Source organism: Nannobrachium achirus (genome assembly GCF_963921795.1).
Source record: "Nannobrachium achirus genome assembly, chromosome: 20".
In the NCBI taxonomy this organism is placed as follows: Eukaryota; Metazoa; Chordata; class Actinopteri; order Myctophiformes; family Myctophidae; genus Nannobrachium; species Nannobrachium achirus.
In genome coordinates, this window is record NC_137827.1 from 38,863,840 (window position 1) to 38,887,586 (window position 23,747).

At 43.4% G+C, this 23,747-nt stretch overlaps 1 protein-coding gene across 1 annotated transcript in view; it reads left to right on the forward strand.

Annotated features, from left to right (window-relative positions):
- alk (ALK receptor tyrosine kinase) overlaps window positions 1-23,747 on the forward strand; it is a gene marked incomplete at both ends in the record, with an annotated part of 854,498 nt that overhangs the window by 648,916 nt on the left and 181,835 nt on the right. The window contains one exon of the mRNA XM_080751036.1: window positions 8,386-8,555. Coding sequence (XP_080607162.1) covers window positions 8,386-8,555 — 170 coding nt within the window. The remainder of the gene's footprint in view (window positions 1-8,385; window positions 8,556-23,747) is intronic.

The window sequence follows — 23,747 nt, forward strand, 5'->3', positions numbered from 1 at the left end:
ACAACTCATTCAGTGCCAGAGTAAATACATAAATAATCCAGCCCCTGCCTGCGTAATCAGCATTTTTCTTTACCTTTCAACTAGTCACAGAATATTTATCTAGTATGTTGGAAAACATGGAGGTCTCTGTGCTTTCTGCCAAAAACAGAAAAGAAAAATCCATCGCGACCCACCGTTAATGGCCATTGAATATATCCTGTTCTCGCCAAAAATGAGGAAGTAAACAGGAAATCTGAGAAAAAGGCATTTCGATCACATAATTTTCTTTTCCTATGCGTCACCGAGGGTCAAATGTTGACTCATTATGTTGGCGAAGAGCGCCATCTAGGTTAAAAACTGAAAAACACGTCAAACACGTCTTTGGTGCTCTGGGCTTTCAAAAACACGTCAAAAATGCATCTTTGGCTTTAGTTACAGTAAGCTAGCTGTATGGTACAGTATATGAGTCTGTTGGTGAAATATTAAGAAAAAAGTTCGACACTGGGGGCGTCCACTGGCCTTGCGCTGAGTTCGAGTCCCGTTCCCTACGACCTTTGCTGCATGTCTCTCCCTATCTAAGTTCACTTGATCTATAAAGACAGAAAAGCCCCCCCCCCCCCAAAAAAAAAAAAAATAAGTTCGGCACTCGCACCTGGATTCAATTCCCGGGTAGGCCTATATTACTGTACCGAATTGCATCTCTAAAAACCTGCACCAATTACATTCCCTGCTGGGCCTGTTTCATGCCGATTCACTGGCACTTTATGGAGAAGGGACTCCTCTCAATTGGGCCGCGTGCAGCTGAGCCATCTCTCCGCCTAACACAACGGGCGTGTTTATTACCCAGCCGGGCAAATCATTTCAAGGTTATCAAGGAGACGTTGGCAGCCCTTATCTGGGGCTTCATTTCCTTTCTATTATGGGATACGGCAGGGAGCGGGTCCCACAACGCAAACCCCCGTCCACCGCGTCCCCCGGCGCATCGTGATGCTACAGTATAATATCTCCTCCAATCTGTGCCACACCTTTCATATTGTCGCTGTCGGGCAGAAACCTCTTATCTCCATATTTGTGTGTTGTTTTCGTAAATTAACGCCGTGCTTGATCAACACTAGTCACACAAAAGCATACAAATTAGCAGATCTGCAAGCGCAAAACGTGAATACTGAAAAGTAACAGTTTTGATACCAGTAAGACTCCCTAATCGGGAGATAAGCGACCGTAGGTCACATGTATACACAAAGAGGGCTGTAACTGCCATTGGTTCCTAGTTGTGTGGGCAATGTGTAGACATACTGTGTACCGATGTGCGTGATTTTAGGGCAAAATCTGTAGAAGCAGTGTCCAAAAATGTGTTTTGCAAGAATCGGCCTCATGGTGGCGCTAGAAGAGGGCCATGTGAGAAATGAGGGGTGGGGTCTCCGCGTTGCCTTGGCGGACGAATAGGTACCGGCCCCGGCTCTCCCGGACGCTCCTAGCCCGAGTTACGGCATTTTATGTGAGCTGCAGTGGAGGGGGTCCTCCACTGGGGGCGCCACCACTTTGGCATCCGTTCTGGAGCACCAGGAGTCGGTGGTCCCCGGGAATTCCCCGTGAGCAGCCCCGTTGGGGTGGTCATTTGGTCATTTTTGCACATTTGGTCCTTTTTTACATCTGGGGGTCCCCTCGGGGGGTCCTTGGAGGTTGTAGTTTGGCAGACAAGGAGTGTGTGTGCAAAATTTGGCATGGATCGGGGCAACGGTTGCGGAGATATGAGCAGGGCAATAGTGTGACGTGTGAGGTGTGACAGACAGACGGACAGACTGACTGACTGACTGACTGACTGACTGACTGACTGACGGACTCACTCACAGTTTGTGCAGGTTTTGATAGTAAGTGCGACCTACGGTCGCAATGAGGTCTCCACCCTACAGAGACGATAGACTGCAGGCGATGGGTGGATGAAGTGGAAGTGCGGAAGCGACGACAGGCGGAGAGAGGGAAGAGAGTACGATGAGTGTCACTTAAGTCAGTGGTTCTCAACCTGTGGGTTGGGACCCCCAGGGGGGGGTCCCCAAATTATTTTGGGGGATCCCCAGATGTTTAGCTAAATGTGCAACATTGTTTTCTCACTCGACAGTAAACAGACCAATACAAAGTTTAAGTAGAGGGTATATGCACATTTCTAAAGTGACAATTTATGGACTTTTTAATACCTCTAAAATGTCAAATTAAACATTGGCCAAATTGTTAAATATTAGAGGCAGAAAATTTGAAAATAGCAGATCTACGTGAGCATGTAGATCTGCTATTTTCACAATGAACCGTGTTACAGAATGTAATGCCTCAACTCTTCTCGCTCGTCAGGGTGGGGTGGGTCCCCCCACTCCCCCATCGCGGCCCGCAAAGGTTGAGAACCACTGGCTTAAGTTGCAAGCAACAGCACGATGGCCGGACGGACGGACGGAGGAGGATGGAGAAAGATGAGAACGAGGAGAAAGGGATGAGGAGCTGAGGGGGGGGAGAGGGGGGCGAGGAGGGTGAAAATCAACAGGAAAAGGCCGCAAGAAAGATTGCGAGGGGAGGTCTGAAGGTCCTTCGAGCCGGAGTGAGGACGTTGGGGAAATCAGCAGAGCTCGCAGCCTATTTGTTTGCGTGTGTGTGTGTGTGTGTGTGTGTGTGTGTGTGTGTGTGTGTGTGTGTGTGTGTGTGTGTGTGTGTGTGTGTGTGTGTGTGTGTGTGTGTGTGTGTGTGTGTGTGTGTGTGTGTGTGTGTGTGTGTGTGTGTGTGTGTGTGTGTTCCTCCTTGCAACAACTCCGAGATAAAACACAAAATTAGCTGAGCTCTCTTTGTTTGTTTTGTTTGTTTCCGGGAATCCATTGCAGTCGTTGGTTGCTGTGATCGCTTTAATTAGACACATTCCGTCGGATCTTGAATAATACAGCTGCTGCTGCTACTGCCGCTGCCGCTGCTGATTTCCAATCTTGTTTTCATGGAAATCCGTGGCAATTAACGGTGGTTTCTTCCAGACAATGACATGTCTAGAATATATCGTCGTTGTCGGGTGGAAACCTTGTGGTCTATGTGTCCAAAACGTTCCTTTTTTTTGGATATTATTTTAAAAACAATTTAAAGTAGTGAAAATAGCAGATCTGCAAGCACACAATGCCTCGCGACACTTTTGTATGATGAAGGACTTTAATTTGCGGGGGGAAAAAAAACATACACATTTGAAACTTGGAGATACAAGGTTTCTGCCTGACAGTGACGATATGGGAACGTGCTGAACATCCGGGGGGGGGGGGGAATGTTGCTTATGGTGGATTGTGCACGGTCGGACAGGGATTTCTGAAATGTCAGGGGTCTTCAATGTTTTCAGGCCAAGGACCCCTTAGTTGAGAGAGAGATGAAGCAGGGACCCCCACAACCTTTTCAGAGATTCCATATAGTTTCATCGTTTGACAGCACAATCATCAGTGTATTTTGGAAGTCAATTCGTGTTTTCAGATATTTAACCACTTGAACCATCAATAGTTAATAAACTGGACCTTTCACTCTGTACCTAGTCTGCTCTTTTTCCCCTCTACACCAAACTTCTTTGCCGAAAATAGCCGATCTACAAGCTCACGCGCGAGGCGCTGTGAGCTTGTAGATCTGCTATTTTTGGCTAAAGTTCTCCTGACTGTTAACAGAGAATGTATTTTTGTACAGATGCATGTTTTTTTGTAAAGTAATGCTTTAACACATATGGTGCCAACCCCGAGTTTCCCGAGTTTGTATTGGTACTACCGCTGTGCCAACCCCGAGTTTCCCGAGTTTGGGCCGTTTTTGAAAAAAAAAAGTTTTTTTTTTTAATTTTTTTTTTTTCAAAAAGTTTTTTTTGGACCTCCAGAAATGTATTAGGCATGATCGCGATCGCGAAATTGCATGTTTAACCCCCATACCAACTCATTCTTTCAAACATGGCAGCCATGTTTGTTTACATCTGAAGAAAACATAATGGCTGATAAATCATGAATGCCTGAACGGATTTCCAAGCGGATTTTTTTGTTTGAAAGCTGTGAACAGCATCTACACACGTGGTGCATCATCTAGGCATGGGCGTGCACTTTTTACACAATTGCACAATTACATGGAAGTCTATGGTAACCATGGCAACGCAAGACATTGAAGAGAAAAAATCATTGCAACATAAGTGTTAGGCTTTCTTTTTCTTTTTTTGGCTTCAGAGCCCTGAATGAAGCCAACAATGAATGAAAAAAAAAAATGAAAAAAATAAATAAACAGCATTTATGGATCTAATAGACCTCAGTATTTAGGGGTAACATTGCATTTTTATAAGCATATCATCAAATGGCGCCACTGCAGCAATAACTTGATTCCCATCAGCATACAGATGTTTTAAAGTGAATTACGCACATATACATATACTTACACACATACAGTACAAATAGAAACCTGAATACAGAGTAAACAAGCAATAAACATTCATAGAGGTTTTTTTTCATAAGCCACTGCACAGGAATAATGTGATAAAACAGGAGACGGTGTCTGTCCGGTGGAAACCTCATAATATTTCCAAAACTTTCTTATCTCTGCTCTGCAGGAGTTAACCAGCATAGTTTTCTTCCTCTGAACATTTTGCAAATTACAATAATAAAGACTGTCTACATATCAACCTTACATGTGCGTGAAGGATTATAGGCAACACATAAGCAAGCTGTGTCACTTACATGGAATGTTACATTATTAACTAACAGGGCTGTTTTGAAGGAGGCCAGCGAGCTACACGTTTTAAGGAATTCCACACTTGGGTGGCAGTGTTGTAGAAGGAGAATTTACCCATATTTGTCTTATGGGTTTGTGTCACCAGATCGTTGTGTGTCCCTCTGTTGTTGTGGTTGTCGCTAACTTTTCTTTCATTAAAGTCGGGTTGGTGACTACGAATGTGTCCTTATATTAATCATCAAATACAAATACAAACACAAATACAAATACAGCTCAAGTGGAGTTAGGAGGTTTTGTGTGTGGATTGTGTGTGGAGAGGCAAAAATTGCCTCTGACACATTGCATCATATAAGCATAGCACATCATCAAGAGGCGCCACTGCCACTTGATGGTAGTATCAATAACCTGATTAACGTCAGCATACAGATGTTTTAAAGTGAATTATGCACATCTCGCCACCAAACTGAGACAGAACATTGGATTTCTTTGCAGAAACAAAGTCGGCTTCCCGATGATCCGCAGGAAAAAGGATTGTCGAAGCTGTCTTTATGTCATGTTTTGGATTACACCATGCGGTGATGTCATTTATAGAAATGCTGTCCCTGGCTACCACTCTTATACCCCCTAGACACAGTTTATCACACAGCACTTACAGTAGATGTATTACTGGTGAAAGATACAGAGCACTCGCCATTGTACCCTCTACGACAGGGGTCTTCAACGTTTTCAGGCCAAGGACCCCTTAGCTGAGAGAAAGATGAAGCAGGGACCCCCACTACATATTGTATAAATGTGTGATACAGATTTTCATTGATTTCATTGATAGATTCATAGGCTAGTTTGACAGCACTGTCATCAGTCTATGTTGGATTCATGTTAATGTGTATTTTCAGACATTTAACCACTTAAATCGTTTTTTTGTAAACTTGACCTTTCACTCTGTACTTGGTCTGCTCTTTTTTGAGAATAAAGGTTTCAAAATACTATATACAGTATATATATCGTCACTGTCGGGCAGAAACCTTGTATCTCCAAGTTTCAAATTTATATGTTTTTTTTCGTAAAGTGTGCGTTGTGTGCTTGTAGATCGGCTATTTTCACTGTTTGGAAATCATTTTTAAAATGATAAATACAATACGAACGCTTTTGGACATACAAGGTTTCCACTCGGCAACAACGCTACACACATATACACATACAGCACAAATAGAAACCTGAATACAGAGTAAACATGGAATAAACATTCATAGAGGGTTTTTCATGAGTCAGTGCACAGGAATAATGTGATAAAACAGGCTGGCAACCTCAAACTGTGTGATTCAAATACAAAACTAGCAAAAGTATATAGCAGATCTACAAGCTACAATGTCACTCAGGTACATTGTTGCTGTCAAGCAGAAACCTTCTCTCCATATAACAGCGTCCCACAAAAACATCAAAAGAAGCAGATCTGCAAGCTGGAACTTGTAGATCTGCTACTTTTGATGTCTCCTGAAAAGTAACAGTTTTGGACGAGATGAGGTTTCCACCCGACAGAAACGATATGTTCCACAAACACAATGATTCAATATGACAAGATAATAATACTCCATTACTGGATTATAATGGAGACATAAACTGCCTATTTCACTTGTCTAATACTATGTACATTGTGCAAGTCATTTGAGCAGCTACTCTGCACTTACTTAATTATTTAAAGACTGACTGCAGTTTTTGTCTTATTTTATTTCATTGTCCGTTAGTTTTTCGGTCCTTGCCCTCATCAGGACAGCCGCAGGTTTGAAAGATAACTGGTTTAAAACAATCTCGCCTTCACTGAATAGGCATACCTTGCAATTACGCAGTATGGAATGTTTGTTTTCTTTTTGGCTCATCCCTTCTTTTATTTTCACACAATCGCGATGCCTTTTCAGAAACGCGCGATAAAACGGCTGTGTGTGCGTCGTTCCGATGCGCTGGCAACGCATTGAGACAATTAAAACCAGGACAGGGAGAGAGTTTGAGAGGGTTTGAGCAGATTGCCTTCGCATTTATGTAAATTATACAACACCGGATTTTGGCTTGGAAATTGCAGGAACGTGTGTTTTCTTTTCTATTTTTCAGAGGTTAATTTGGTGGAATGGATAAACAAGCCCTATTTTATGTTAATGACAATCTGGTCTTTGAGAGACAGAACAGAAGGGACCAAAATCCATTTGGAACTTGTCTAAATGCTGTTGTTGTTGGTGTTGGTGTTGGTGTGTTAATGTGAATGACTGAAAAGGGCATTGCAGTTGATGGCATATAAAGCGGCAAAATGAACTAAGTAGGCTACTTGTCAGTAGCATTCAATCAATGAGAGCTGATTATGGGACAGTATGCAGTTATAAATGTTTTGTTTGTTGTAATTGTGCAATCTGTTTAGAATTATCAACTTCTGCCCGAACCCGGGGGTACCGACCCTATACCCTGGCCTATATACCCAACACCACGTTTTCGGGGCCGGGCCAAAAGATTATGGTAATTAGTTGGGACAGGCTGGGCCTCGGGTCGGCCCAGTTAGGGCCTAAATTTTCTGGCCTGTTGAGAACTCTAAATGTGTGTGTGTGTGTGTGTGTGTGTGTGTGTGTGTGTGTGTGTGTGTGTGTGTGTGTGTGTGTGTGTGTGTGTGTGTGTGTGTGTGTGTGTGTGTGTGTGTGTGTGTGTGTGTGTGCAGAACAAAGTAACGCGATTGTGTTCATAAAATGCCATTCCCTCTGAGGCAATAGCAATTCACAGGGCCAATACAACCGTACACAGTAAAATCCAAAGTCCAAAGTCTTATTTCACCCATTCACCAGACAAATTAACAGTGAGTTCTGTTTTTACAGTGTATAATGTGAATGGAGGAAAGGGGGTGGGCTATACAGACAGGAGGGGAGGGATGAGCGAGAGAGAGAGAGAGAGAGAGAGCGAGCGGGATCATTGGTGAGTAGCCTGGAGCTACAGAGAAATCAGCTCAATTTGCTTAATAAAATTAGGGACATGGTTGAAGTACACAAAGCCTGCCTGTCGTCAACAGAGGCAGGCATTCGCTGCAGGACCTTCAGGAGGGTCTCTCCCACAACGAGAGCTATTAGACCGCATAGTGTGAGGCGTGAATAGACGCGCGCGCACACGCACACTCTCACACACACACCTGCATGCTTTGAACCGAGGGGCTTTAGGTGGCTTAGGTGGTCCTTCACACCAGCTGTCGGCTCCAGGGAACGAACCGGCACTGCTCTGAAAGGAAAGAAAGACAGAAAAAAAACGACACAAAAGAAACCCAGGTTGACGAAAACAAACAAACAAACACATAAAAACAGGAGGACCACCAGCTATGCCCCGTTATCAGACAGGCAAGGAAGAGGGGGAACCTCCCAAAACAGCGGAGGAAGAGGAGGAGGGGGAGGGGGACGAGGAGGAGGAGGAGGAGGAGGAGGAGGAGAAGGAGGAGGAGGGGGTCCCCTCCTTGGACTCCCCGTCGTCGTCGCCACCTGTGGTTGTCGTGGTTGAACCCCAGGCCGGCGGCGGCGGCGACGGCACAGAGGAGGAGGAGGTGTCGGCCCCCTCAGCGCCTGCTCCTCCTCCGCCCCCCGTTCCCCTCACTCCGTACCCGTACAGCAGCTACAAGGGCCCCTGTCAGCCCCGCCGTCTGCTCCTGGCACTCACCCTGCTCCTGCTCTCTCTCCTTGGCAGCTGGGCGGTGGTCCACCTCACCCTGGGCACCGGCGGGTACGGGGGCTCCTCGCCGTTCCGGATCTCCACCGCCTACGACCAGCAGCAGCAGCAGCACGGCGGGGCCCAGGACGCAAGCACCGCCGCTGCCGCCAGCATCGAGCCTCGCTTCACCACCAACTGCACTGTGGGTAAGTGGACGACGAGTGCACGCGTTGCGCTCTCTCTCTCTCTCTCTCTCTCTCTCTCTCTCTCTCTCTCTCTCTTTCTCTGCTGTGATTGTTGTTCTAGTTCAGTGTTTCTCAAACTTTTACATTTCAAGGTCTCCCTTTAACTCTGAGAGTATACAAATGGAACCAAATGGACCCGTTAGGGTTCATTTGGTTCCATTTGTACACTGTCAGAGTTACAGACTTGTATGGGTCAATTTAGACACCTCTAAAGAAACCCACAGAGTCTGTGGAATCCACTTTGAGAACCACTATTCTAGTTGATGGTTCCTTCGTGGTCGTTGTTTTTGTTGTTGTTTGTTTATCTTTGGATTATGTCGTGGCAACGGTTTTGGAGTTTTGAGAAAAGTTGACCTCCGCGGTCATCAGATTAAAAGATTTGAGGAAATTTTGGTCATGGGATGTTTTCTCCTTGCTTGACCCTTTCACACTTGGGTTTAATCGTTGTATTGTGTGCTCTGTTTTCTCCGGGCTTTAGCCAAACCTGTTGCTCTGATACTACAGTGGTTCTCAAATGTGTGTTCTTCCCATTTGGTTCCATGTGTTCCACTCTCTGAGTCACAGTACATGTCTGCACAAGTCAATTTGGGGCTGAGGGTCCCTGCTGGACACTGTTACACCATAGAAGTGTTTCCCAAACAGTGGGTCAGGACCCATTTGTGGGTCGCGGACAAATATTTATGGTTCACGAGTAAATTCTTCTTATTTTTTATTTTATTTATTTAGGATTTGTTAAAATGATCTGATAGAATACATTAAGAAAATTAAGAAATTCCATTCATTAGAAAACAAACGTTTAAGAAGTTATGAAAATAGACGGTCTACAAGCTCAAGTCATGTTGTGAGCTTGATCATCGTCTAGATCAGTGGTTCTCTGTGCAGGGACTCTGTGGGTTCCTTTAAATTGACCCATACAAATCTGTAACTCTGAGTCTGACAGTGTACAAATGGAACCAAATCCATTTGGTTCCATTTGTACGCTGTCAGAGTTAAGGGGAGACCTCAAAATTTGAACGTTTGAGAAACACTGGTCTAGATTTTCGCAGTTTTTTCAGCGAACGGCACGCTGCCTGCCAGCGTGTACATTAAAGGGCCAGTTCACCTCTGGGGCAACCAGATCTTATTTTATTGTTGTTTGGGACACGATCAACACAACTCTGAGTTATTTTTTGTGTTCAATCTGTGTTTTGAGATATTTTAGTATTTCAGCATGAACGATGATGCATTTTGCATCATATGATGCAACCTGATGACTCATATGATGCAAAATGCATCATCATTCATGCTGAAATACCAAAATATCTCAAAACACAGATTGAACACAAAAAATAACTCAGGATTGTGTTGATCATGTCCCAAACAACAATAAAATAAGATCTGGTTGTCTCAGAGGTGAACTGGCTTTAAGCTCACCACTACTGTGTAGTGCAAAGGTTCTCAAACATTCTTGGCTCAGGGCACCCTCATCCACACGGTACCCCTGAATTTTTACTAGCTTTCCCCCTAAGATATACTGTATGTCACAAGGAAACCTTGAGAGAATATCTGTTTCCAAAATAACAGTTATACTAACATGACCTCTTAAACCCCAGCATCCCTATTCTGGGGGGAACATTCACCAAAAATAGCTCACAACATGACACTTTGTGAGCTCGTAGACCTGCTATTTTTGGTGAATGTTCAATGAGACTTGGTGTACTGTAACTGTAGACTGAAAAAGATCGCACCAAGTACATTGCAACTCAGGTCTATTTTACTAAGTAGAAGTGGTTAAACTGAAGTGATATTGACACATTCCAAATACTATCAAAGTATTGAGACGGCACCCCTGGACTTGGGTCACAGCACCCTTGGGTGACACCTACTTTGAGAAAGTGTACACACGCTACACACACGCGCGCAAGCAGGCCGTATTAACAGCTTGTTGTGAAACGGAGGGAGAGTGAAACCCTGCGCTCCATGCATGGAAACATGCCCACGAGGGTTGATTGAGTTCCCATAACTGGAAATTGCCCGCCCCATAGCTGCATTCTGCAGATTTTAACTCAATTACCGTCCATGTTTGCGGAATGAAAAGCTTAGTTTGCGTGACGCTGAAATAGTAACCTCCTCTGTCAACCTTGAGACCTCTGCAGAAATTAGATTAATAGGACTGATTGAATTTCCTCGGACAGCGCTAGAAGCCGGAAACACTGCCGCCATTGCTTTGCAGACGTCACAAAATGTGTTGTTATTTAGGAAATATGGATAAAAAAAAACTAGGGGGTGTTTTGTGAAACCTATTGGAAGAATATGTTACTTTTCTTAACTAAAGAACTAAAGACCTGAGGCCGATTCTACAAATTCCTTCTAAATCAGTAGTTCTCAAACTTTTTCGTGCCAAGCCAACCCCCCCAATTGATATTTGACCGCGGACCCCCATCTGAAAATGTTTATTGCCAGGGACCCCCAGAAGACTGTCAAAAATGTTTCAAGAATTTTCTAGAAATGTTCAAAAATGGCAGATGTACAAGCTTGCACGAAGCCTGCACGAAGCTTGCGCGAAGCTTGTAGATCTGCTATTTTTGAATAGCCAACGCCAAAATCTAAAATGACACGTATGCTTTCAGTCGGGTTCAATGGGTTAAAACGCTGCTACACTTTGCACTTTGGTTAAATTAAAAACAGTTAAATTGTGTTAGGCTTTATTTATACTTAGGAGTACGGCAGTGTCCCATGCCAAATATAGCCAGCCTAAAAGCTCACAACACGTCTGTTTGATGCAGGTCACATATAACAGAGTAATAAAGCAATGGTTCTAAAAGTACTAGAGGTTCGCGGCCCTTCGGGCCGCTCACATCTAGAGTCCACGCCCGCTTCTTTACTAAAAACATTTTTTTTTCAAAAAAAAAAAGTTTTTTGAAAAAAAAAAAAGTTAAAAAAAATAAAAAAAATAAATAAAAATAAAAAAAAAAAATTTTTTGGGGGGGGGGAACTATTGTGGCGGAACTATTGTGGCGGAACTATTGTGCCGCAGCGCACGTTTCCGGTCGGACATATTTGACCGCCGGACGCACTGGAGAGAAGTGACTGTTATGCCTCTGCTATTTCTCTGCCCTCACTGTGGAGGCAGCAGCACGCACATGCAAACACAGTGGTGTCCAATTTCACTCCACTTACTGCGACGCCCCCCTCTGTTGAAATTGGATCCGCCGGTCCCATAGCTGGGAATGAGCCAATGGAGGGCTGTCACCATGGCGACGGGGGGCGAATGATAGCGTTAGGGGCGGTATTCCTTACGTCCTAGACGACTACCTATGAGTTGAAGTCGATGTAAAGGGGGCGTGAATGGGCTTGGAAGTGGGATGCGGCTTTTGAAGGAATGTATATATAAGATGGGGTCCAGGGACCTTCAGGGTTCATTGAGGCGGTTCCAAAATGGACCCTTTACACTTCTGTAACTTTGAGAGTTACGGGGAAGATAAAATAAAGTTTGATTACCACTATAAAGCATGCTTTACAGTACCGTATTTTCCGGACTATAAGGCGCACTTAAAAGCCTTTAATTTTCTCAAAAAAATACAGTGCGCCTTATAGTCCAGTGCGCCTTATATATGGATCATTCATTGACATTGACATTCCCTTTAGCACAGCTCCATCTGTTTGATGCATAACGCAACGGTAGCGTCTATTATGTGCGCCTTATAGTCAGGTGCGCCTTATAAACAGTTTGAAAATAGACCATTCATTGACAGTGCGCCTTATAGTCAGGTGCGCCTTATAGTCCAGAAAATACTGTATATACGTTTAAAGCATTCTGTTGGAACGGTTGCCCGGCATGTTTCAGTGCCATGTTAAGAGTCTGCCAACTCCTAAAGCTGAAGTTGAACATTGACAGTGTTTATAACGGTAATTCCCAAACTGGGGGTCGGTCCCTGCAGATGATTTGCTTAATGTCCAAAAAGTTTTCTCATTCAACAGTAAACTCAACATTAAACAAACCACAGTCAAATATTACATATAAGAAAGAGCTCTGCAAGCTTATTGCGAGGCATGGTGAGCTTGTAGTTTGGCTATTTTTACAATATTTATCTGTGAAACCCAGTCAAACTAAATGTCATGCCTACAATTCCAAGTGCTTGTCAGAGTGTGTGTGTGTGTGTGTGTGTGTGTGTGTGTGTGTGTGTGTGTGTGTGTGTGTGTGTGTGTGTGTGTGTGTGTGTGTGTGTGTGTGTGTGTGTGTGTGTGTGTGTGTGTGTGTGTGTGTGTGTGTGTGTGTGTGTACGGTACACAGAAGTAAGCAGAGAGAGTGGATGGATGGATGGATGTGAATGGCATAATGAGCTTTAGATTCATTATGTTGACGCTGTCGGGCAGAAACCTTGTATCTCCATATTTCAACAGTTTTTGCCTTTTTTGTAAATCAATTCCCTGCTTCATCACACAAACATAATGAAAATAGACGATCTACAAGTTCACAACACAACACGCAATTTGACATACAAGCTTTCCACCCGACAGTGATGAATTACACCGCTCCTCAAAGTAACTAATGCTGTTAGTAACGGCTGCACCGAAAGATGCATCATCATAAGGCTCTCCTTTGACTTTGACGAGCTGTAAGCAAAAGTTTTATAGCATTCATTCATGCTTGCTTGCACCTTTAACGACAACCAAAACATCTCTGCAAAGTATCCTTGAATTAAAAACCAAGGATGGCTGTGCCCCGCATACCAACGACGCAACTAGAGTAGAAAAAAACTAAAAAATTACAAAAGAAGTCATTGGATTGTAGACAGTGTTGACATGGATGGCCGACAAAAGAACTGTCTGGATCGATTATGCCCGCAGCCTAATTCTGCGATGACTTTCATCGTGGCTTGGAGCGGTGGCGAGGGCGGTGACCATAGGCCGGATGATTTGCTATTCAGGGCAAAAACGACTGATCCTGCCATTTTACACGGAGCAAAGCAGCGGAAAAGGTCATACAGCTGAGCTCACGCTGTCTCAGCCCTTCTCAGGAGGAGCGGCTCAAGTACTGTACAATATCTGCAAGGTTGCCTGGAAGGATTTGCTCCCGTGCTTTTGTCTACTTGCTTGTTAGCCAGGGGGGAGACATTTTTTAGCAGTGATAGCTGAGTGGTTAGTGTCCATACCTAGGACTCCAGAGGTCCCAGAGGTCGTAGGTACGATTCCCATCTCCAGCTTTCACTGCTCCCCTCCCCTCGCGCTCCTTGTGGGCAAAACTGAATTTCCCTTGTGGGATGATGTAGGTAAATTCTTCTTCTTCTTCTTCTATTTGGTCTAAAGCAGGGGTCTTCAACGTTTTCAGGCCAAGGATCCCTTAGTTGAGAGAGAGATGAAGCAGGGACCCCCCACTACCTTTTCATAGATTCCATATAGTTTCATGGTTTGACCGCAACGATCATCAGTGTATTTTGGGTTCATGTCAATTTGTGTTTTCAGATATTTAACCACTTGAAACATCAATAATTAATAAACTTGACATTTTACTCTGTACTTAGTCTGCTCTTTTTCCCCTCTAAACCAAAGCTTTTTGCCAAAAATAGCCGATCTACAAGCTCACAACGCCTCGCAGCCCCCCTGGTCTAAAGGCTTTATCATAGTCGAGGTGAAGAGCTATCACCTCAACTTTTAGGTGATAAGCTATCACCTAAAAATTAGATAACAGGTGGAGGCCGTCATAGTCACTGACTCACGGTGAAGTCCTATCACCGCGCCTCTTTGCCTATATCAGGGGGCACACTGTTTGGTCAAGATCGACCGGTCAGTGAACGGGGTGATGGGGAGATGTCTGAAGGTAAAAACAGAGGAGTGATGTTGAGGTTCGCGGTGAGCCTTCACCGTGGCGAATGGCGTAATGTTGTAGTTTTTTTACTTTAAAAGACTACACCGCGGTGATAGCATATCACACCAGAGTGTACTATGATAGGGCCATAACTCTGACAGTGTACAAATGGAACCAAATGAACCCAAAATGTATGACCTTTGTAAATCTGTTGGAGCCCCTCGAAAACGAGATGATACATCTCAAGGGGTTATTCCTAATACAATAATTTCTATACTGTAGTTACAGACATGTATGGGTCAATTTAGTCCCCCCTAAAGGAACCTACAGAGTCCCCGGAATCCACTTTGAGAACCAATGGTCTAGTATCTGCGGAATAAAACGCACGCAACGCAACTCAGTTTGTGCCGTAAGTAAGCCTTGGCGAGCAATGAGTCCCATATGGCAGAAACCTATCTACTGTTTCATTAGCATGAGGCAGCTTGATGTACATGTACACCCCATGGACATGACGCTAGTATGTCGCAGGGACTTACCCCCCCAATCCAACCCTTAAGTGCCAAGCAGGGAGGCACTGGGTCCCATTTCTCTTTGGTAAGACCCGACTGAGGATCAAACCCTGACCTCCCAGTCTCAGGGCGGACTCTAACCACAAGGCTGTGTCCTACCATGCGTAAAAAAGCATGTCTTTGGGACAAGGGTTAGCGCTCACTGTTTTGATTGATGGAAGTATTTAGTAGAAGTTTGCATAGGAAAAGGTACAGCTTCATGACAGGACAGTTCGCTGGTACAAGATCAACTAAAAGGAAACTCGGGTAAGCCGAGGCTTGTTTCCATTGAGATCCTTTCTCTTTAACTCATATAACATTGAATGACAGACAGATAGAACACAGAAAAACTGTTGTAAACAAAAATGCAAAATAAAAGGTATTTAAGGTTCAGGGTTAGGCTAGGTTTATTGTTACCAGGCAGCCGCCTGTAAGTGGTTTTTCAGAGCGGTGTTAAAGATGTCCAAGATTTCTATTTTAATCCAGGACAAACAGTCTCGCAAATTGAATTTCCTCCACTCTCCTATAAAGAGAGCGTCTCTTTTTACCTCTGCGACAACGAAAGAAATATTTATGCCTGAGAAACGTTTCAGACTTTTAACAGTAACAATTTGTTCAAGCCCACTCAATTTGACGTTTTGAGGAGGTTTGAAACCATGTTGTCGTGTCTGCTTATTAAAAGCATCAGCGTGTTTGGGTTTTTTGGGCTTGTTTCTAAGGTGCTTATTTGGGCTTGCTTCCTAATAGTGTTGTTTAAAACCGGCAAACCAACATTTTCCTGTCAGGGACCCCACCCCAAATAGCAGATCTACAAGCTCACAACGCGTTGCATCGCGTTCAAACAGCTGTTTGTGTGTGTGTGTGTGTGTGTGTGTGTGTGTGTGTGCGCGTGTGCGTGTGCGTGTGCGCGTGCGTGTGCGTGCGTGCGTGCGTGCGTGCGTGCGTGCGTGCGTGCGTGTGTGTGTGTGTGTGTGTGTGTGTGTGTGTGTGTGTGTGTGTGCGCGTGCGTGTGTGCGTGCGTGCTGAGTCTGACAACACTGGTTTGAAACTGTGCGTCAGTTCAAACCGGTAACCTGCAGGAGAACAATCGCCCTTTTGACGGCGCGTTCGTCACAGCTGCACCGGCGGTCGCCATCTGTTAGCAAATCAGCGACACCTGACTGGCCCATTAGATTATCTGATTTGGCTATCGGATATAAGCCGCCGTCGGCTGTAAACCTCGTATGTCCAAAATGCTGCTATACTTTGCAGGAAACCTTTTCCAACGGTCACACGCTCTTGTTGATGCTTTCCATTGGGTCTATTTTTATAAAAGCCCAAAGAAACAGTTGATAATCTTCACCTTCAATCTTCAACTTGACTCAAAAGTAGCATTGCAATTTGCTATTTTATGCTACTTTTGTGTGACACTATAGTATGATAGGGCATCCGTTTACCAAAGAAACATAAAAAGTAGAAAATAAGGAGATACAAGGTTTCTGTCCAACGGCAACGATGTGTGTGTGTGTGTGTGTGTGTGTGTGTGTGTGTGTGTGTGTGTGTGTGTGTGTGTGTGTGTGTGTGTGTGTGTGTGTGTGTGTGTGTGTGTGTGTGTGTGTGTGTGTGTGTGTGTGCGCGTGCGCGGCTGTGCGCGTGTGCGTGCGTGCGTGTGTGTGCGTCTGTGCGACTGTGCGACTGTGCGTGTGTGTGCGAGCAAGAGAGAGGCAATTCCCCTCTATTGAAGCCGTTGATGTCGTACAACACTTCACTCGTGCAATAAAAGAAATGTACTTTGACACGGGTAAGGGGAGATCAAAAATGATAAAGATCTGTCATTAGACACACACACGCACGCACGCACGCACGCACGCACGCACACACACACACACACACGGCTCCTCCAGCACCCATAACAAGACAGAACAGTGGGTTCATGTCATGTCATTCCATTCATGCAAATTCAGCCTCAGCAATGAACAGGGTCTAATTGTTCTCAGGTACGGTTTGCATCGTCCCCCCTCTCTCTCTCTTTCTGTCTCTCAGGCACGTGAACACATAGACATGAGAGGGGGCTTGAGCCCCTGCCCTTTCACCCTTCTGGCAGAAGCCTCTTATCTCCATATTTCTCATACCTTTTGTTATATTTTCATAAATGTGTTGTTTGTTATAGAGTATCTTGTTTGAATTCTATGTTTTAACTTATTCTTTGTTTATTATTATAGGTGAGAACCTATGCAAATAAATAAATAAATCAAATCAAATCAAATCAAACAGATACAGTACGATATGCTACCGTAACCACCCACCACACACCTCTGCTGTCTGCTAGGCCTGGCACCATTATGTCATTTGACTTGCCGATTAATTGTCGCTCAAATAACAGTGATTAAGGCAATTTAATTGCGTTTCTGTCAATTATGAAATGATTATAATGGTCTGGCTGTCTGTCTGCCTGTACTTAGTTACTTTGCTCTCTCTCTCTCTCTCTCTCTCTCTCTCTCTCTCTCTCTCTCTCTCTCTCTCTCTCTCTCTCTCTCTCTCTCTCTCTGGCTGAAGATCATACCGTATCCCTTGCTGAAGACAACTGATATCCTGTGTTGTGTTGTGTTGTGCTGTGAGCATTAAAACACTTTAGAGGGGAAACTATGGTGAAGGGCAATAGTGCTCAGCACCCTTACAGTGTGTGTTTTAGTCTAGTTTTAGTTGACTAACAATACAGTTGATTTGGTCTACTAAAATGTATTTTAGTGAGCCTTAATGGGGTCGTAATACTTAACTGCGTGCAGGAAATTAAATAGCAGATCAATCTATCTTTCTTTCTTTCTTTCTTTCTTTCTTTCTTTCTTTCTTTCTTTCTTTCTTTCTCATAGAACAGGGCTATATTTTCACATTACCTGCCACAGAGCATGCATGGGAGATGGTCACTCAATAAAGCTGCCTTTCAAACTGGTTCCTGGCGGAAGCAAGAAAGGACAGAGTGTTTTTATTTGTTCCAGAACACTCCCTGTGCTTCGTAATGAGTTAATTAACTCTATTAATGATCAGTATTGACGAGCTTTGCACAGGGACAAAGCCTGATTCCAAACGGTTGGTTTTTAATTCAGCTTTTGTAATTATGGTCCTGGAGGTGTGTGTGGGGTTTTTTTTTTTAAGTCTGTGGGAATATACATTTCGGTCAACATGCCTTATATTCAGTGGTTGAATGTCATATTCAAAAGGTTGAGGGTATGGCTTGAAAAATGTGACAAAAAGGACTTTGGTAATGCATACCTTTCAGTATATTTTGTAGCTGTCAGGCAGAAATCTCCATATTTAAACTTTGTATGTTGAAATTATTTTGAAAGTGCTTAATTGCATCTGTGGGATTTTTATAAATATTTAATCGTGAAAAGTATTAAACATTTTAAGGATTCCAGTTCCTTAATGATTCCCTCTTAACGGTCAGATTCCTTAACGGTTCCTTTTAGCGATTTCTAAAGGGGATTCCAAATGGACCCTTACAGGTCTGTAACACTGAGAGTTATGGTGGTCCTTGAAATTAAAAGGTTTGAGAACCACCGGTATTGTGACGTGAAGTCCACATAGCTCTGACTGTGTGATAAAACCGGTTCCGGAAACGATTCCAAGAGTGATGGAACCGATTCTGTTTCCTTTGTTTTAAATTTTTATCCCACGATGTTGTAACCCATTTTTCACCCGGTGTCAATTATCTAATGTAATCCTGGGCGCCACACTCCCTCTGCCAACCTGAGGAGACAACGGACTGACCTCATGGAGTCCAAGTTGCTTCTTTTTCACCTGACAGGGGGGAGTTTCCCCGTTTGGACTTGCATGGAAGAAACACATTATTCCAACCAGTTCCTTTCCCCTCAATCAGGCGCCCCGGCTGGCCAGGGGGAGGCAGTATAGGGACCAGGATTACTGCATGTTTTTTGTGAGGGTACCTACCCTAGGAGACACAGGGAGAACATGCAAACTCCACACAGAAAGTCCCTGATCCCAACCCTAACTGTGACTAAATAATATAACCACTTTAGATCAATTGGAACACAGGTTCTCTTTCTTTCCATTTCCTGAAAAGTATTGAGGTTAGGTCAGGACATAGGAGTTTTCCACCCGACAGTGACGATTTGTGAAGATGCCCAACACAGCTGGGGAGGAAACATTGGTGCTCTTCTTAGTTAGTGTTGCAGTGTTTAGTAGTCAGTAGATAACCCCTCTCTGACTTCCAAGCGATGCCTGCCATGGAAAAATAATCCAGAGGCTGTACAGTCATTCTGTCCATCTCATTTATTCACATAAGTGAATAAATGATAAAGCAATTGTTGAAGTGTCCTCTATATGAGCTTTTACAATAGCATCCAATTACCTATGGTGAAAATGTGATGTCCATGAGAACTCCTCTGTCCTATTTGGCTGGACTGCAACAATAGTGTAGCAAATTATATTTCTAAAATGTATTAATATATTACCCCATAGTACTATTGTAACACATTGCCCTCAAAGCTTGTCATTGATCTAAGTAGCCTGAGCCATGCGTAACAGTCAAATTAAATATTACATATTAGTAATTTCATATTTTCCCTGACAGAGATAGTCACTGAATGATGAAGTTACGCCACTGGCCAGTGCAGGTTGGGCCGCCAACGACACGTTATTTGGAATTGCACCCGAGTTCTGGGCGGAGCCGTTTGTTTTCACATCCGTCGGCAGGTTAGTTACTCAGAGCGTTAGTTTCACTGAGGTTAAGGTTAGGGTTAGGGTTAGGCATAGTTTTACTGAGGTTAAGGTTAGGGTTAGGGTTAGGGTTAGGCATAGTTTTACTGAGGTTAAGGTTAGGGTTAGAGTTAGGGTTAGGTTTAAGTGATCGCACCTCCGTGCGGTCCAAGCGAACAAAAAGGAGCACTACCTAGCGCCAGTTCAGCCAATCAAAAGCTTCCATGGGCGGGGTTTGCCCAGAACTCGGGTGCAATTCCAAATAACGCGCCAAGCGTGAACTAGCCAATCGCAGAGCAGTCATCCCTTCAGGTTATGGGGTTATTAGCATAGGCCAGTGTTTCCCAACCCAGGAACTATAGTATTTTTGGGTCATTTAATATATTTTCAAAAAGTGTCTACATATTTCAAGCCATTTCAAAAATAGAGAAAATAGCCGATCTACAAGTTAACATAGTGTCACAATGCAACACTTTGTGAACTTGCAGATTTTTAAGTTTCTTCCCTTTGTATATCTTCAAACTTAGAGAGTCGTGGTGGTGAACTTAATATTTTGTGAGTCATCAGGGGATCGGCATTAAATGAGTTAAAAAGAATCCAAGGCACTTTGTTTAGTGGAGTTAAAAGCTCTTTAAAAAACACAGGTGCAAATTACATAACCACGCAGCACTCCCTCAACCCTCATATGTTAATTTATCATTTTAGATATGGCTATTTTTGCTATTTCAGCATACAAGAAATGTACAGGGCTTAAGTGGATAACATGTTTGAAAAACACAAAACCGTGCGCGTGTGTGTGGGAGGGCCTCAGCTTGTCAAATGCAGTGCTGGAAAGTAACTACATTTTCTCAAGTACTGCACAAGTCAAGTACAATTTTGAGTATTTCAGTACTTCTACTCCAGTACATCTGAGAGGCAAATATTGTTTACTACACTAGAATTGTTTGAAAACTACTTTGTAGATTTTGATTATTAATACAAAACATACATTACCCACTTACAGCCATATACTGTACATTTTGACCATTTGAAAATTGCTGATCTACAAGCTCACACTGCGCTGTGATGCGACGCATAGTGAGCTATTTTCAAAAGATTTTTATAAACTTTTTTAACCTGTTATCAGTTCTCGGCCCGCCGGCGGGCCCAACGGCCGTACTTTGACAAACATTCACGTCCACGCAAGCGTGTGTTTCACCTACACGGGCATGCCGCATATCTATAGAAAGCCACAAGTCTTGTGATTACAGAGCTGCAAACCACGTGTGTGTAGCATCAAAACTCGCGCTACTATCAACGTTGAAGTCCGACATACATAAACAAACAAATGTTGATAAAGTTGTAACTACTCACGTTCAGAGATGGTTTCTAGTCCACCAACATGATCTATTTCCACAATAATGATGTTCTTAGTTCGTGTAAAGTACACATAATCCAAGCCATTGATTGAAAATAGTCCAAACCATGTTTTCCTTCATGCCATCACTGTTCTGGATTGGCAGACATACAAACATGATGACGACGAAAGACAACTCTTCACGGTGTTTTGCATTTAAATCCAGTCCACATTTTCAGTATAACCTCTTGTTTGCTCTTAAAATCATAGCTCAAAATGGCCCCCAAACGATTGACACTTCATTTCACCCAATTGGAGCTTCTAGTCCTGTCCCATCCCCCCAATAGCAACCAATGGTCTGTGTTCAGAGGCGGTGCATGGCCATGTTTCCTGTGCCATAGATTCAGCCAGTGGCAACAGGTTGTTCTGATGACTGGCACATCTTATAGCCAATAGAATTCTCAGAAAAATGATGCCTAATTTGTTTTGGCTGAAGTGAACTATATACCCAAAAACCCCTGCGTAACAGCACCACTGGACGTGCGTAAATACGCAGCAGCGCGCCGAATGTCAGACCAAGAGTGTTAGGGCTGTCAGTAAAATAAATAAATAAAATAATAATAATAATAAATAAATACAAATAATAAAAAATTAAAATAAAAAAAATCCAGTCTATTAGCCCTTTTTTTACCTCTTTATATGATATATGCAAATGTCTCCAAATGAAAACGCATAAACATATACTTAGTAAAACATGTGTAAAATATTCATATTCTGTAGTTTTATCATGTCCTTTGAAATTGGGCTAGGTAAGGCTTCAAAATGTGTCCACATTGTGTTTTTCAGCTCCTATATGATAATAGCAGTGTTATGCAGGCATCTATTTACTGAAAATATTTAGGCGAGGATTAAAAACCTGCTATTCCAGTAAGTTAAAACTTGCATTACTCAATGTCAGTTGCACACAGAGTGATTATTTATTTCTGGGTAAAACTTCATAATGTTTCCTTCAAAATGAGACCATGCCCAATGCATTACTCCAAATGGTTTAAAAACAACAATCAATTTACTTTGGGTACGTTGTGTATAGGCGTTTTCTGCAAATTATACAGGATTGTTAACAGGTTAAACTTGTGAAATGGGACATTCTACACAAGTACTTTCAACTTTGGTTCTTGAAGTACATTTTGATACCAATAATATTGTACTTTTACTCAAGTATAAAGTTAAAAAAATATATATACTTTTTCCACCACTCAGATGTAAGAAGGAAAACAGGGTTGGGATCCAGTGGACTGATGATGATAATGATCTTATCATTTGACACAGCCATGGTCCAGTACATATCTTACACTCCATGGTTCCAGTCAGCCTGGGATGATCTATTAGACTGCTGGCACAACCAAACAGGCACATGCACACAGAGACATCAAAGGGGGCTTGAGCCCCTGCCGTTTTACCTGTCAGTAAAAAGTGCCCTCTCCAGACCATGAATGCAGTTTTTACTTTGGTGAAAGACATGCAAATGCCCTCTTTCTATGCCATACCTGAAGGCAACATTCAAGATTGCCTTGTCCAAACTCTCCTGAACTTGAATGCAGCATCTTATGTTCTTTCTGTGTAGAAAGTGTAGAAAGTATGCATATGAGTGGTTTAACGCACCGAAAATAGCCGACCTCCAAGCTCACAAGCTCACAACGCGTTGTGCTGCGACGCGTTGTGAGCTTGGAGGTCTGCTATTTTAGATATTTCAACCAAAAGGCCCTTTTATACATTTCAGCCCCTGCCTCTCTAACATTCTCTGCACGTCGCTGCGACCAAACCTCTACAGGCATACTGTACTGTACAGTACACCATCTGTATCTGTCGTCTCCACATAAAAGCTGTCTAGGGGTTATATGTGGTCCATCCGTACACTAGATCTGAACCTGTAATAATAATGATTTAGTCCACACTCATCTGGGTGTATTGTTGTTACTGTACATGGTAAATGGTGCATTATAGCGCCTTTTTTCCAAAGCGCTTTACATAGATTGTGCATTACTATATTCACCCATTCACTCACGCATTCATACACCAATTGCGGGGGAAACCATGCGAGGCAACAACCTGCACATCAGGAGCAATTAGGGGTTCAGCGTCTTGCTCAAGGATACTTCGACTCTGGGGGAGCCCGGGATCGAACTGGGAATCTTGCGGTTCCCATCCGACCGCTTTCCCGGCCACTCTACCCCCGAGCCACTGCCACCCCATGTTAATATTAAAGGTGAAATGTGTCCTCTTAATTTACCCATCCTATAGTATTATGAGCAGTGGATGCTATTAATTCAGCACCCAGGAGCGGTAAGGGTTTAAGTCTCTTGCTCAGGGACACATTGACAGACACTGATAAGACTGGTTATTCCCTGACGGCCTAGGACTGGGTAACATGACATTAAATCAATATCATGGTTATTTCAAAGTTTTGCCTTGATTGCAATTAATTAACGATTATAACAAAAAAATCAAGAAAATAGTAGATCTATCCACCTGTTTCCATGAGAATTTACTGTAGCATTATTTGCGGGACACTTCCGGTTAACAGCAGACATACAAGCTCACGTCGGGTCGCAGATGCAACCGTTGTGAGCTTGTAGATCACTCTCGGCTGCGGCTCCGGAAAGCTGCCTGCACATTCTGCGCAATGCGCGATGGGATGTTGGAAAGTTGTGGATAAGATTGTAGATCGGCTATTTCCACTACTATTGTTCGCCACCATTGTACAAATACGTTTAATACAGGGCTTC